General features: G+C 35.1%; 1 protein-coding gene across 1 annotated transcript; it reads left to right on the top strand.

Moving 5' to 3' along the window:
• The first annotated feature begins 12,092 nt into the window (after positions 1-12,092).
• Positions 12,093-12,859, top strand: LOC113304145 (F-box/kelch-repeat protein At3g06240-like). The gene is made up of 2 exons (XM_026553206.1): positions 12,093-12,242; positions 12,287-12,859. The coding sequence occupies exons 1-2, from the start codon at positions 12,093-12,095 to the stop codon at positions 12,857-12,859; spliced, it is 723 nt and encodes a 240-aa protein (XP_026408991.1).
• The last annotated feature ends 1,770 nt before the right edge of the window (positions 12,860-14,629 follow it).

Here is a 14,629-nt window from a genome sequence, read left to right as displayed (position 1 = left end):
TTGCTAAGCGAAATATTGGGTGGTGTTGTTAGACCCCCGCTTTTTCAAATGAGACGAAAACTAAATCATATGATAATGATATTGACATTATTCACAAGCCTTTACCATTATGTGATTATTTGGAAGACAGAGCGTTTCATAGATATCCTCTGGTTGGTCCATCTCGAACAGATGATGATGCAATTATGGGTTAGATACCGTGGTACCTCTATGTTTCGCATACTCGAGTGATACGAGTAGATTAGAGGCCAAAGATAGAGGACAAAGATACGACTCTCGAATGCCTGGTGCGCATTGTTACTCAATTACGGTTTTGTTAATGTTATTAGCGTTTTATGATGAATTTTTGTTCTTTAAAATGTAAACAGAGAAGCCGAGTCGGGTACTTGATAACCCAATCCAAGCTACAAATCAGGTAAGGGAAAAATGTTAAGGCCATTGAAAAGTTGATTGATGAATTAAACAATCTCGAAGATGTAGAAGCTGGTGCAAAGTTTGGGGAGCTGGAGGATAAGAAGGAGGAGCCAAAGAAGAAGAGAAAAAGATACCCCCTCCCCCCCCCCCCCCCCCCCCCCCCCCCCACCCCCCAAAAAAAGATATATGAAAGTGCATCGATCAGCACCCAACTTGGTAAACGAGGACGTGGTGGACGTGGTCGTGGATGAATGAATGGTTATATTCATGTTTATGTCTTTAAGTATGGATAATTATGGAGTCAAAATTTATATCTTGTCTTAAACTTATTGTTGAATTATATTTGGTTATATTATTAGTTTATAAATGATTGTGGTTTCTTTTGAAAATTGTTGGCGTTTGTCCAAGACGCGATAAAATAACCAACTACAATGTGTGTTCCAAAAATGTAGGATTCTGGCATTTTTTCAGTCAGAATCGGTTTACATGAACCTATATGTAACCTTATTCTGACAGTTATCCAGAGGTTCAGTTTCAGAATCGGTTTTCATGTACATATATGTAATTCGATTATTATGAAGAAAAGTTCTCAGGAATCGGTTTTCATGTACATATATGTAATCCGACTGTTATGAAGAAAAGTTCTGTAACTTTTTTTTACAGGAATCGGTTTTCATGTACATATATGTAATCCGATTGTTGCGAAGAAAACTTCTATAACTTTTTTTTTCCAGGAATCAGTTTTCATGTACATATATGTAACCCGATTGTTATGAAGAAAAGTTCTGTAACTTCTTTTTTCCAAGAATCAGATTACGTGTGTATTACAAAAGCCCGGTTAATGAGAGACATATTTTATATGATTTTGTAAGGACACAATCGGTTTATGTGGTCATATCTAAAATCCGATTGTGTGAATTGAATTCAAAAAAAAATATCCGTTGAGATTTCATCTATATAAGGACAACCTCTTTGAGACACTCCTATATCACACACTTAGCATAGAAATAGAATGGGAATCATTTGAAGATTTGTGTCTGGTTAAATTGTTTGCTAATACGTTCCGTGAACGTCCGAATGAAATCTATTCAATGTTTTGGAAGATAGTTAAAGAGTTCTGTTACGGGCATACCGCGAATCCCAATAATCGTAAATGGAGAGACTTGGTTTTTCGATTCCAATACATAAAAAGCGAAATGCGAGAGTACGTAAAAGTTAGAAATATGGTGTACCACTATGATCCACGAGCTCCTCTTAGGGAAAAAAGTGAGTAATGCGATCATTTTTACACCCATGTCAAAAGTTCACATACTAACATTTAAGAATTCATTGAATTTCAGCTGGAACGTTTCAACGGGTTATGGAGAATTCGTAATGGGGAAACTAAGTCCATTCACCACAAAGAATATACGACATTGTACCGACTTGCTCGGAGGTTCATTGACGAGCATCTGATGTGTCAAATTCTAGAATTCCCATACTGAATCCTATATATGTATGTAGTGCGCTAATTTCCTAAACTATGTGATGAATATTTTGTTTATGAAAGTATGGAATAATCGGATTACATGGACATATATAAACACCGATTTTCGGAATCTGTTTATGTGGCTATTGATTAAATTCCGATTCTGGGTTTACATCGTCATTCGGCATAAACTCAACCCAGAATCGGTTTACAAAATCACTAACATCAACAGATTCTGGATCGAGTCTTTTGAAGAAAAAAATTAAAATTTTTACAAGTATTGATTACGCATTAATGAAAGTTAATTTCAGGATTAACTTGATTAAACATTATTTAATTATCCAAATTAGCACTAATTTCACAATTGTATATTATGCATTAACATAAATAGTGGATAAGGGGTTTTTATGAATTATTTCTTGATGACTCTATTTTGTTATGTAGTTATAAGCTCCAATTAAGTGGCACATGCCCCGATTTAGCCAGTTTTTTTTCCTATGTGTGTTTTGTTTTTGTGGTAGTAGAAGTGAACACTCAAAATTTCACTAACATGAAAAGTTGCTTGGCATATACATGATCAATGATATGAGTAATCTGAAATATTGGAAGTGCAAAATTTACATAAAATCGGTTAAATAACCCGTATAGTCTTATTCTTAGTTCAAATAGACACGTAAGAAAAGACATTGTTCTAATATCCTGAAATCTAAACAATACTGTTCTAGTATCGTGTTTGGTTATTTTAGCCAAATATTTTTATAACAGTTTGACTAAAATGCCCTCTTCCTATTAGATTCCACAAACTCAAATAAACTCTTACTCTGCATCAACCAATATCTTCACTAGATTGCATTGATAATATCCGACACATCCTGTTGACGCTTATACAAATAATCCGCAACCTTAGTTTACGTGTTCCAAGAACCAGTCTACTAATAGGAAGGTCTAAACCGATAATAGCATTGAAGTATTTAGTTAGTTTTGTTGTGTAAATGTCGTACCTGCACCCACTAAAATACTCTTATCCACTGCTTCCAACCAATCTGATCAGCTTGAGTGTTTCCTCTTCTTAAATGTTCCAAGAGGTAGTCGCACTCTTTTATAGTGAATGCTTTCCCACCACATCGCCATACTAAATCTTTGAGAATCTTTTCATGGCACCTGGAGACAAAATTCCTAAGGGTCTTTCTTGGTAAGTCATACAAATTAAACAGTATAAGAACTGTTTCATTAGAAAAATGGTGATGCGGAAGTGGGACAGCATTTCATGCCGCTTAGAGACAGAAAATGCCACTGAAGAATGGCGGTGGTGAGCTGATGGTGGGATAAAATGAAATATTAGAGAATGTTGGAAAATTAAAGGGATAGGATGAATGCTTAGGCGATTTTTTTGTTGAAGCATGAATTTCATTAAATAACTAAGAGACTGTTATATAAGGGTATATCCAAAATTCATCAAATACAATTTTAATGGTAAGCCAAGAGTATGCAGCAACATGATATTGGATAAAGAAGGTTGTCTACGGATCGTAGTTGCATCGAGGGACAATGTTGGAGTCGAAGGTCAAAAGACCTTCGGTCAATGCTTTTCACAAGAAAAACTGTATATTTGGTTGACACGGTAATTTCCACAGAAACTTAGTTGGTGGTATAGTTGTTCGATGCAATTGATTGAAGTTGCTAGCCAAGTCTTTATATCTTGATACTGCGGTGAACTTCCCGATTGAAATCTGATTACTTCTTTGATATTCGGCTTGATCCATCACTTGAAATTGAGTCTCTAGTTTTGATTGAGTCTTGTAGTATAGTCCAATCTCAGCCTTGAAGATTTAGTGCTAATATTGCTAGTAAAAATGTAAATAAATACTGAAGTAAAGATACAATAGGGATTACAGACTCAACTATATTAAACTAGGAAAGGAGTACAAGTTCACTTGAAATGTAAAATGCAGGGAATTGAAAAACTTGAGAAGAAAAGGGGTCTTTATTTCACCGGCCAAACCGTATATCAATTAGGATAATGCTTGTTGTTGTGGTAAGGGTTAAGAAAAACTGTGAGATTCTTGTAATTGCAGTACCCATGAATTCCAACCTGAGGAGACAAAATTTTATGTTGCTAGTTGCTGTAACTCTATCACCTTGTCCAAGACAGTAGATGATTCTGAATACTAATATAGGACCAAGGTGAGAAGGTTTTGATTACGACTTAGTTTTGGCTGCACCACCCGATACACCAAGGATGGCATATAGAAAATCATAAATGAATTATCATATTTGAAGCTGAAGAAAAACTGCCAGTCCAACTGAATTTGGATACATGATAATCATGATTGGGTATCTCAAAATAGGTGCAGACGATTGAATGTGCAGAAGAGTGCAAACCAACTATGATATTTGCTTTGATTGCTCATTTTAAATCACAAAACATGAATCTTTAGGACTAAATAGGATTCAATCACAAAACAAATAGCTTTTAAAAGGACCTAACACTTGATCATATAAAAAGAATCCTAGCAATCAAACCAAAAAAGAGCTTAAACTAAAGAAAACGTTGCAATACTTGCAATACAAACCGACGGACTAATAAGGCATGGGAAACACCAATAACAAACACATGACACCACACAAATCAAAAAAACCTGCAAGCTAAAAACTATACTGGTGGTTGGGAAGAAATGTCTTCAAACTAAAACAAACTCTTTACTAATAAAAACAGGGAGTTCTTCATAGGATATGAATAACCACATGATTCAAATGCAGAAACAAATAAGAAAACAAACTTCATCCAAAGCAGCAAAAGGTAATTGAGATTGAAACGTCGATTGCATGGTATTATAGATCAAGGTTTAAAGTACTTAGAAATCCTTTTTTTTTAGCAGCTAGAAATAACAGGCAATTGAGTTCTCAGGGATTAAAGATATGGAAAGCTAGATTCAAAAGATTTCGGATTAAAGCCTGAAAATTGCCTGAAAATTACCTGAAAACAAAACTGATGTGATTATTGCAATCTGAAATCAGGCTGAAAAAGGGTATTCCATGAAGACCAGATCTGAGATAAAATCCAATAATAATCTAATCCCAGCAGCAACAAAATGATGATAAAGCATGGTATAAGGTTGGTTTTCACAAAATAAAAGGCAACAAGCGTTAATTGAATACGAAGGGTCGGCTAGTCGAGATTAGCCGATAAGGTCGGCCAGAACCACGGCTATTGATTTATGGTTCTAAGATGAAAACGAGTTAATGTTCCTCTAATAGTTTCAAACCCGCCAAAAAGTCTAGAAACTTCTCTCATGGAGTAGGTTACAGTATAAATAGAAAAAGAGTTTAACATAGCTTGTGTTGATATGGCAGACACGAAGAATTCGATAAAATATCCTCTCCCAGATAGCATATGGTGTTAGCATGTTATTGTGGGTTGTTTACATAAAATTGTCCTTCAATGTCCTCAATTCCCTGCCACATGGCACTCTAAAGATTCAGAAACTATGTGATGTCGCCATGTCAGCCTCTATATTGCCCTTTATATATATTAATACCAAATAGTTGGTATTAAAATAAAGCAAAAAAAGAAAAGCATAGAGAGAAAAATATAAAATGAAATTTTGTTGCCGCAATAACAAATGTCTACGTTATCCTGCATCTAAAATTAAAACACAAAAACTAAAGTAAAAACCTTCTAATTAAAAAATTTGCTTTTCTTCTTCTAAATTTCCTCTTCTTCGTTAACCGTGAATCCTTCCCTCTCTTTTCAATTGAAATCATTTTATCATCTTCGATTAATAAGCAATTCAAAAAATTCGTTGGTCAAAATCTCAATTAAAGAAGCAAATTGATAGAAATAATGGTAATCAACAAACCAATTACGTTTTAAACATGTTAGATTAACTGAAATGAGAAAATTAGATTTGCAAAACCATTTATGGTTAGGTATTCTTAATTTCCTAACCATTAACTTGTTTTCTGAAGATATTATAGTTAGGAAACTAAAAATCTTAATTGTAAAAAAAATGCATTTGGTGTTACCGTTAGCTTTGTAACTTTAATTGGATTTACAGTTGGTTTATACTCTCAGTAAACATAACAGTAAGAAATTCTATGTTACAACATTTTCCCTAATTTTTAAGTCGATTTAAATTGTGTTCGTTAAGACCAAACCTAACCATAAAATCCAACTATAACTGGTTTACTTCTGGATTTTTCCCAATTTTACCTAGTTGTGGTTGGACTAAGACCAAACCTAACCGTAAAACCGAAAAATCTAATAGTAATTCGTTTACAACTGAGTTTCACCGACTTTACCCAGTTACAGTTGGTTCGACTAAGTCCAAACCCAACCGTAAAACATTGTGTTTTTCCAATTTTACCAAGTTACAATTTGGAGTTTATCATAACCTAACAGTAAATTTATCTCACGATTAGCTATGAAGAAAAACTCAATTTTTAACCATTTTGAAAAGCTAAAATTAAACTCAATCTTTTACGTACTTTCACCAATTTTAAATAAAATAAAAAAGACATTGGCTTGGTGAATCGAAATCTAAGATTTTAATTTGAAAAATATCTCCAAACATTCTCTATTATTTTTTTCTACTTTTCCTTGCCACTAAAATAATACACTTAAAACCAACGAAAAGTAACTCAGTTCACCAGGGATTGAACTCTCAAATTATATGTTAGAGGTTTGACTCCCACGCTGATCATATAAAAAAGTAAAATAAAATATACACTTAATATAATTTTTTTATCCTCCCTAGTTTGAGGCCTAGTGGTTTTATTTGACGCCTATTACAAACATACAAAAAGGGTCATTAGAAATAAATTTGACACAACTCCTTAACCAACTATTCTCTTACTACCTATTTTACCCCTAATTAATTAGTGTTAATTAGTCGTTCTGGGTGTTAATTAACAATGCTAGATGTGAGATAAACAAATGTAAATCGATCTTCAAAACATCAATCAACTGCAAAATTTTGATTTTTTTCCCGAAAACACTACCCAGAATCGGTATATGTACATGAACTCGTAAACCAATTATGGGATGGTGTTTCGTATTCATGAAGGACATCAAGAATAGATTAAAGTATGTATAAATAAAATCTGATTATCATAATCGGGTTTTTCGACGTCATATATAAATCGATTGTTTCAGTTTCGTAAGGAAAAATTCATTCATTTCAAATATACTCCTTTTTGGAGGAATCACATACGCAGTTAGCACGTGCATCAATCCTTTAAAACCCTAGGAGACAATAGTGGACGAGTTATAGTCTCATAAGGGTTTACATAGAGATATACCCACAAAATCTACACCAAAACTCCTAAAATTATCAACCTTAATTCAAGAAATCCGAGTCTGATTCACCCACCATAAAGTCTGGGGAATATTCTGGAATTTTTGATACCATGAAGTGATAGATTTCATCAAATTTGAATGCTTCCCTCTTTTCATCCAAGTAGCCCTCTTTCAACGGCCTAGTGCCACAAAAACGCGACACGTACTTACTTTATTAGTTACAAATTGATAAAAGTTGATTGTGTAGAATAAACCATAAAAATACTTACAAATTGTTGATGGGACAAGATCAAGTGGCTAGCGTTCAAAATCCTTGGAAAGTTGTAAAGGAAACTATCGCATTTTGGATGTCTTGGTGTGCCTATCATGGATTTGTTGAAGACTTCTTCTCGCCGGGTTCCCGTAATCTTTCCTAAGTTTTTTATATATTTTCTCCCAAAAGGTTTCAGATAAATTATATCCTTATGGAAGAGTTATTTACAACCCGACTTTCGGCGTACCATGCTTTGATGATTGTCAAATCTTCAGAGGACCCAAACGATGCCATGCTTGTATGCGGAGGCATAAAATGAGTAGTTGTGAAGTATATATGGAATAAGAGCGAATAAAATGAGAAAGTTTGAGGAAAATTTGTTTCGGGGATGAGGTATTTTTATTTAGAGAAAGACCCCAACAACTAGTTTTTTCATTAAAAGTGAAAAAATATAGCACAATTTATCTTCTCTAATGTCCATAAAACCGACTACTGTTTGATACCCACGAGAATCGGTATTTATATGTGGCAACATAAACTTATTGTGCCTGAAAATCAATAAAGAAAAAGTGAACCTTTCGTCGACGGTAATCAGTTTATATATTTTCACATTTAATCTGATTCCGGCTAGAAAAAGATACAGAAACCTGAGCTTCTGAGGCATGAAGAACTAGATTAATTATATTGGCACCCACATAAACCAATATCTTGATATACCATCAAAAAGCGGTTTATAGGTGCAGTCATATAACCGGATTGTTTGCCTGTATTTGCGAAAAAAAGTTTGAAGCATGCATAATCTTATTTTTCCATAAATCCAATGCACACATAATTATAATTAAAGATTTTCGTGCATTTAAATTCAAACCATAATCATTCGAAAAATAAACCATAATCATGCAAAACGTGTTACAAACTTAAAATGTAAACCATCAAAAGTCTTAAAAACTTAAAACATAAACTTGTAATATCTATAAGAAAGAATCATAAGAAACAACAACATAATGAGCAGTGGCAGCACCAGCTTAATCCATTTCTTCTATCGTGTGCCCTCATAGATGAAGTTTTATCTATCCTTCTCCTAGCAAACTTGATCATCTCAATGATCTATTCAAATACAAGCTTGTCATCCAGTGCCACGGCGTGCTCCAGATAAGTCTCACAGTCATAGCTGAACTTGTACAGGCTTCTAGGTACCGTAGTTTGTGATGTCCTGTCAACGTCCTCCTGTTGGAGCTCTCAAAAATAAAAGTCTTAGTAATATAAGCTCATATCTACGGGAAAAAAAACTAGTTCAACAATTGGTTCATAGAACAATATATATAGTCTGATTCCAACAAGATAAATACAGAGGAAAATGAAACCTTAAGAATCAGTTTATATGACAAGTTTATAAAAATATGATTGTGCAATGGATCTGAATAGACAATTTAAAAATAAAATAAAATTAGTACCCAGAATCGATTTATGCTAATGTACTTATAAATCAATTTTGGTGATGCCTTTACATATTCTGATTTTTATCCAGGATTGGTAGATGATAATCATCCTATAAACCGATTCCTCTGCATGGTCTTCATGTACGAAGAACAAAACCAAGGATCGGTGGATATGATAAATCTACATAAACCGATTCTAGGTAAATAAGATATTTTGATTTTCAAAATTTGGTTTTTAAACATGTAAATCAATGAAGTTTTGCCTTTTCTTTGTTGAAAATGTAAAATTGAGGTTTTCAACATGTAAACCGATATTTTGATTTTCAGAAAGGGTTGATGTAGATTCACCTTATCTTTGTTGGAACCGAAGATCGTTAGATGTGAAGATCAAAAAAATTAAATTGATTAGGGTTTATGGAATTTGGAAAGATTAGATGAGAACAAAAGGTTTTATTTTATTTTAGGTTTTTAGATTTTAGATTTTTCACTGAAAATGATAATGAATTTGTATTTAGATGGTTTGATAATAAGACAAATTTGATGCTAGTTTGGGCTTTTTGGCTATTTCAGATACCCCATAGCCATTTGCAAAAGTTGAGAGTGGTAATCCATTGGCCTCAAACTAATACCATAGGCCTTAAGTTAGGAAGGTTTTGTATCACTAACTATATAAAAAATAACTTATTAATCAAATCATTAACTAATTAGATTATTAACACTAACTAAATGAGATTTGTTTAGCCATCATGAAGATATTTTAAATGAGTACTTTTGAAATTATTAACTACAAGGCCGCTTAGCAATATGAAAATATTTTAGATAAGTTTTAGATAACTTTCGAAGTTACTAAATGGTGACTCGTTTTTGTTCTATAAGGTTTCGCAAACAACAACTCCCTGGTACTGGTACTGGTCACATGCCTTGTTAACGGGTTCAACTTCGAAAACCATCCCCATGAGACGATTGGAGGTATTCTTGTGCGAAAATGTTAAACTTGGCCATAACTTAAAGACTCGATTAGTCGAAGGATCTGGGGTTTTTGGTTGCATAACAGAACCTAATTGAGTTCCTTTTGTTCCATTTCCATCTTCTTAGAGCCCCCAACTTCACATATGCCTCCGGAAATATTACTTTACAAAAACCCTGTTTCCGTGTAAAATCTAAACAGAAACTCAATCTCCATTAGTTTTCCGATAGGATAATGAGTTTATGAATTCAAATTTTCAGTACTAACCTATTTTTACTCCTTGTTTTTCACTTTTAAATTTTTCTATATTACTATTTTTGTATCTTAGTATATCTCAATCATGTTCTCTTAAACTTTTTGTTACGCATGAATAATATTTATCTAAATCCACTGAAATAAAGTTTAGAAGAAAAAAAAACGCGAACTGAAATAAACAGGCCCCTAGCTCAGCTGGTCATCCCCGTTTTCCAAAGTTTCATGCGTTCCAGGAGGTCCCAGGTTCGGGTCCTCAATGACGTTGCAGGAATTAACATGGACGGTAGAGTCACCTTGTCCCCTTGTGACACAATCTCTAGGTTACCCATGAGGCTCGCTGGTAGATTAGCACGGCAACCTGTTCAATTCATGTAGTAGTGCGTCGTTGGAGCTTAGCTTGTTAGGCTTCCAACTAGTTAATGTAACACTCTTTATCCAATAATCAAATAATTTGTTTTAAAATTATGCTAAGGCCAAGTAAAATGGCCTCACTAGAGTGCTCGGCCTAAGTGAATATATGTATCCAAAGAAGGCTAAGAAGTGGTGCCAAGAAGTTTAATGGGCATCTCCTGTGCTACCCAAAAACGATAGGGTATCTAGACAAGGCCCAAGATTTTTCTTGTCCGGAAATTCCAACATTTGGGGTTTTCAATTTAAAAGCCTCTATCACATTTAACAAAACCCTAACTAAGTTCCTGTTGTTTCATCGCCATCTTGTCAGAATTCCCAAATTCTCATATCCCCTGTGGTTTTCTTTTCTGCTCTTCATCAATCAACACAAATGGGTAAGTTATGAAATAACAAAACAACTAAACACTACTCAATTTGTCCTCCATCTCTTCCAAACTTGCCCCACATATTCGTTCTGAGATCTTCCCCTAACATGTTATACAGAGTTCTGTTCTCAATGTGAGTAGTCATTTGCGCATAGTTCCTTGCGAGTAGTCTTCTTTTTGGGTGAACCTCGGGCCTTTAGTCTTCATCTTCATGGTTAGTCCAATTCTTATTACGACGGGTTTCCTGAATTACCATGTCATGCATAATGATGCAAGTCAGCATAGTCTTATGCAGTTCACGAGCACTTAGACCACGACAAGGCCCACAAATGATGGAAAACTTCCGCTTCAGAATTCCAAAAACCCGTTCCACATCCCGATCCCGGTACGTATATCTTCTTGTGAACACTTATCTTGGCTCTGGATCTCTAGGTATTTGCCCCGATGAATATAGATGCAACAAATTATTGGTTAGTTCTTATCTTCATCCGACTCATCATCAATTTTTTGAAGCGCCTGAACGAATATTCGTTATTGTTCTCCAAATCGATCCATATGAATACACCCTTCTTCGTCAAAAGAATCCATTGAGTTGAAAAAAAAATAATTAAACATATGATTAAAGGTATCGAAGAGTAAGATGATAGATTAATAAGAAAATGAGGTATAATTTAATAGAATTGAATGGGGTGAATTTATAGGAGACGTGTGGGGAAATAACTGTGATTTCATTTTTTGATAAGCGACACTACAAGATTGGCCGGTTTTAGGAAGACCACTAGCGGTTTGGTGGAAACTCGATCGGTTTAGTCTTTTCGCATAGTGGCGCGACCAGTTTGCTAGGCCAGCTGACATGACAAATGAAGGGTTTAGCCAACCCATAGGAACCGACTTTAAAAACTGTTCTGAAATTGTGTTTATAGACAACTTTTACGATAATTTTCTAACTCAATTGACTCATTTGGTTAGATAGGGAGCACGAGTCAGACTCAAACAAATAAGATACCACTAACCACCGTATCCAAACACACACCACGTAGAATAAGACATCTAGACAAGGATATGCTTTTCCAAATATATCCAACACCTGGTTATGACTCGGTGACTCATTTGGGGTTTTCGAATTAAAATCCTTTCACAGATCAAAACCCTAATTTGGTTCCTGCTGTTTTATCTCCATCATCTTAAAATCCCCCAAATTCTCTTCATCAATCAACACAAATGGGTAAGTTTAGCGATCTTCCATCAGATGTAATGCTAGACATTTTCACTAGGTTACCAGCGGAATCTGTTGTAGATTGCAAATCAGTTTCCAAGACCTGGAATAAAGTTCTTTACAATCCATCCTTCAATCAAATGCACTCGATTCTGGTAAGTTCAGCTTTATTTTCAGGATGGATGATTATTCTGAACAGTTATCTAGAAACATTAGGAACTTATATTTCTTAGAATATGATGATGAGGTTTCTTCTCATAGAGTTCGGAAACTGAAATTGAACCCTGGGTTTGATATCTACAGAGTCATTGGTTCGTGCAACGGTTTGGTTTGTGTTATTGGATTGCCTAATCATTACACCATTGATGAGTCTAGTGGTGTTTCTTATGTTGCTTATATATGTAATCCCATCACTGGAGAATCTATCACCCTTCCTGAACTTGATAGATCGTGGTATTATGAACTTCATCCTTGGATGTTGTCTGGATTTGGTTGCGTTGCTTCGACTAATGAGTACAAAGTTGTTAGGCTTTACAATTTCTGCAAAGAACCCGAATTTACACACATTGAGGTTTACACTCTCGGCAGTGGTAAAGGATGGAGACATGTTGGGAAGATAAATAAGAAATGGGGTTCTTTTACTGCACAAGAGGCTGTCTTTGCTGATGGATTTCTTTATTGGAATTTCATAAAGGGGAGAATTATCGCATTTGATTTGGCTAATGAAATTTTTGTAGAATTAGATGAATATTATAATCAGGGTTTTTGCTGACGGACCCCAGTTCTACCGTGGTGTTTCTAACAAGCCAGCTGCACCCCTCAAAGGGAAAAATCTTCCAAGGCGGAAGTTTACAGATTCAGTGAATCTGACTCGAGTTCCAAGTCGTGTGCATAACTTACATCCTTTTTGTTGGGATCTGAATCTGACTTGAGCCGAGTTCCAGCGGAGAAGGTTCCATGAATTCCCCACTGTCCACCGAGTTCTGCAAGACATTAGTAATTCGGCTTTAGGGTACCGACCTAGCCTAATAACAGTTGCAAGACGTCAAACCATGGGTCGTCTCTCAGGTATTGTTTGTTTGAGCCACTAGCCATTAGACCTCGTCTGTAAGAACAAATCCCAGGTATGCCAGGTGCTCCTAACCTTCAAACCACAAATTTGTCTGGATGGTAAGATTTTACCTTTCAAGTGCACACCCTGTTGACGGACGCCTGTACAAACCCCAACTCTTGATCGAGCAACTAGTCGATATCGTTAAAAGTGACAAAATGAATCAATACAATAGACAGAAGAATATAAGAAACCGGAAAAATCACAAAATACAAAATCAGTTGGCGGTTTCAGGAACCCGACTGTCTTACATTTTGACTGGGCTAACTATACAAAATCATAAGTTACATAATTTGGCCCAGTATAGGTCCAACAGGGAAATTCCTTGGTAAATTCTTTTCAGTATATCAACACCTTCATGTAGTTTACTAGCTTTCTTGTGTATAGCAGAGCTACTAGTACAACAATATTATATAAGAACTTGTCACTATATATATACCTAATAACGGATAGGAACCATGATGTCTGACAGCAGTATCATTCTCTCAACTTCATTGAAGCAAATTCTTTAGCTGTGTGTCCATGGCTTTCTCAATGTGTCTGGCATCAGTGGTAACCTGGAAGTCAAATCAATTTCCACATTTAAACATATCGTCATAAAAGTTAGAGAAGGCTGAATCAAAAATGGATGCAGTTTCTGCGAAAGCACCCAAGTATCATTTCCAATTGAAAAACGTTCATAGGATTGCGGCATAAAGTTTGTTACCAGAGAAAACCTAACGGATGCACTTTTCAGGGTTAAAAAAGTTATCTCTGAATAATAAATGAACTTAAATAGTGAACCAGAACACAGCCAAAGTTCCCAACAATATCTGACAAGTGAAACAAAATAACAAATGGTAATTTAATTCCCAACCTGGCCTGGAGCGAGAGCAACCTTCCCTTTAACATGTGTCCCAGCTACAGGACCAATAGCAGTTCCCAACCACTCAGACACCTCAGACTTTGCTTCGGTTGCATCTCTATTCACAGGTACCCCAGCCACACTACAGCCTTGTTAGTGACTGCATCTTTGCTGAATACCAGCACACACTACAGCCTTGTTAGTGACTGCATATTTGCTGAATACCATGATTGGTAATCCATGTCAGCAGAATTTTTTACAAAAAAAAAATGAATGCAATTCGAGATAGCAAACCTGACTATCTAGTGATCTTAGTTTCAGCCGTTAATTTTGAACGGCTGATATTTAAAAGGGTAGATGGTGGTTTTATACATCTCGAATTGTGCTCATTTTTTTGTAGAAATGCAGAGTCCTATAGTAGGAATATAAATCAATAAAATATTAGACTTAAATTTATTGTCGCTTGAATTTGCTGGAAAAAACAGCACAAATCTTGTCCGACCTTGTCAATCTAAGAGTGTCCATGGATCCTCCCTCAAGAATGCATGGTGATAAGTATCTTTATAATTGATTTATAAATGATATGA

The sequence above is a fragment of the Papaver somniferum genome, chromosome 8, assembly GCF_003573695.1.
Source record: "Papaver somniferum cultivar HN1 chromosome 8, ASM357369v1, whole genome shotgun sequence".
In the NCBI taxonomy this organism is placed as follows: Eukaryota; Viridiplantae; Streptophyta; class Magnoliopsida; order Ranunculales; family Papaveraceae; genus Papaver; species Papaver somniferum.
The sequence above is the reverse complement of the archived record's forward strand: the minus strand, read 5'-3'. Positions and strand labels throughout refer to the sequence as shown.

Excerpts from the sequence above, each read along its gene's own strand:
- LOC113304145 (XM_026553206.1), top strand. The coding sequence starts at position 12,093 with ATGGGTAAGTTTAGCGATCTTCCATCAGATGTAATGCTAGACATTTTC. Across the intron at positions 12,243-12,286 it reads ATCAAATGCACTCGATTCTG|TTATCTAGAAACATTAGGAA; the intron begins GTAAGTTCAGCT and ends TATTCTGAACAG.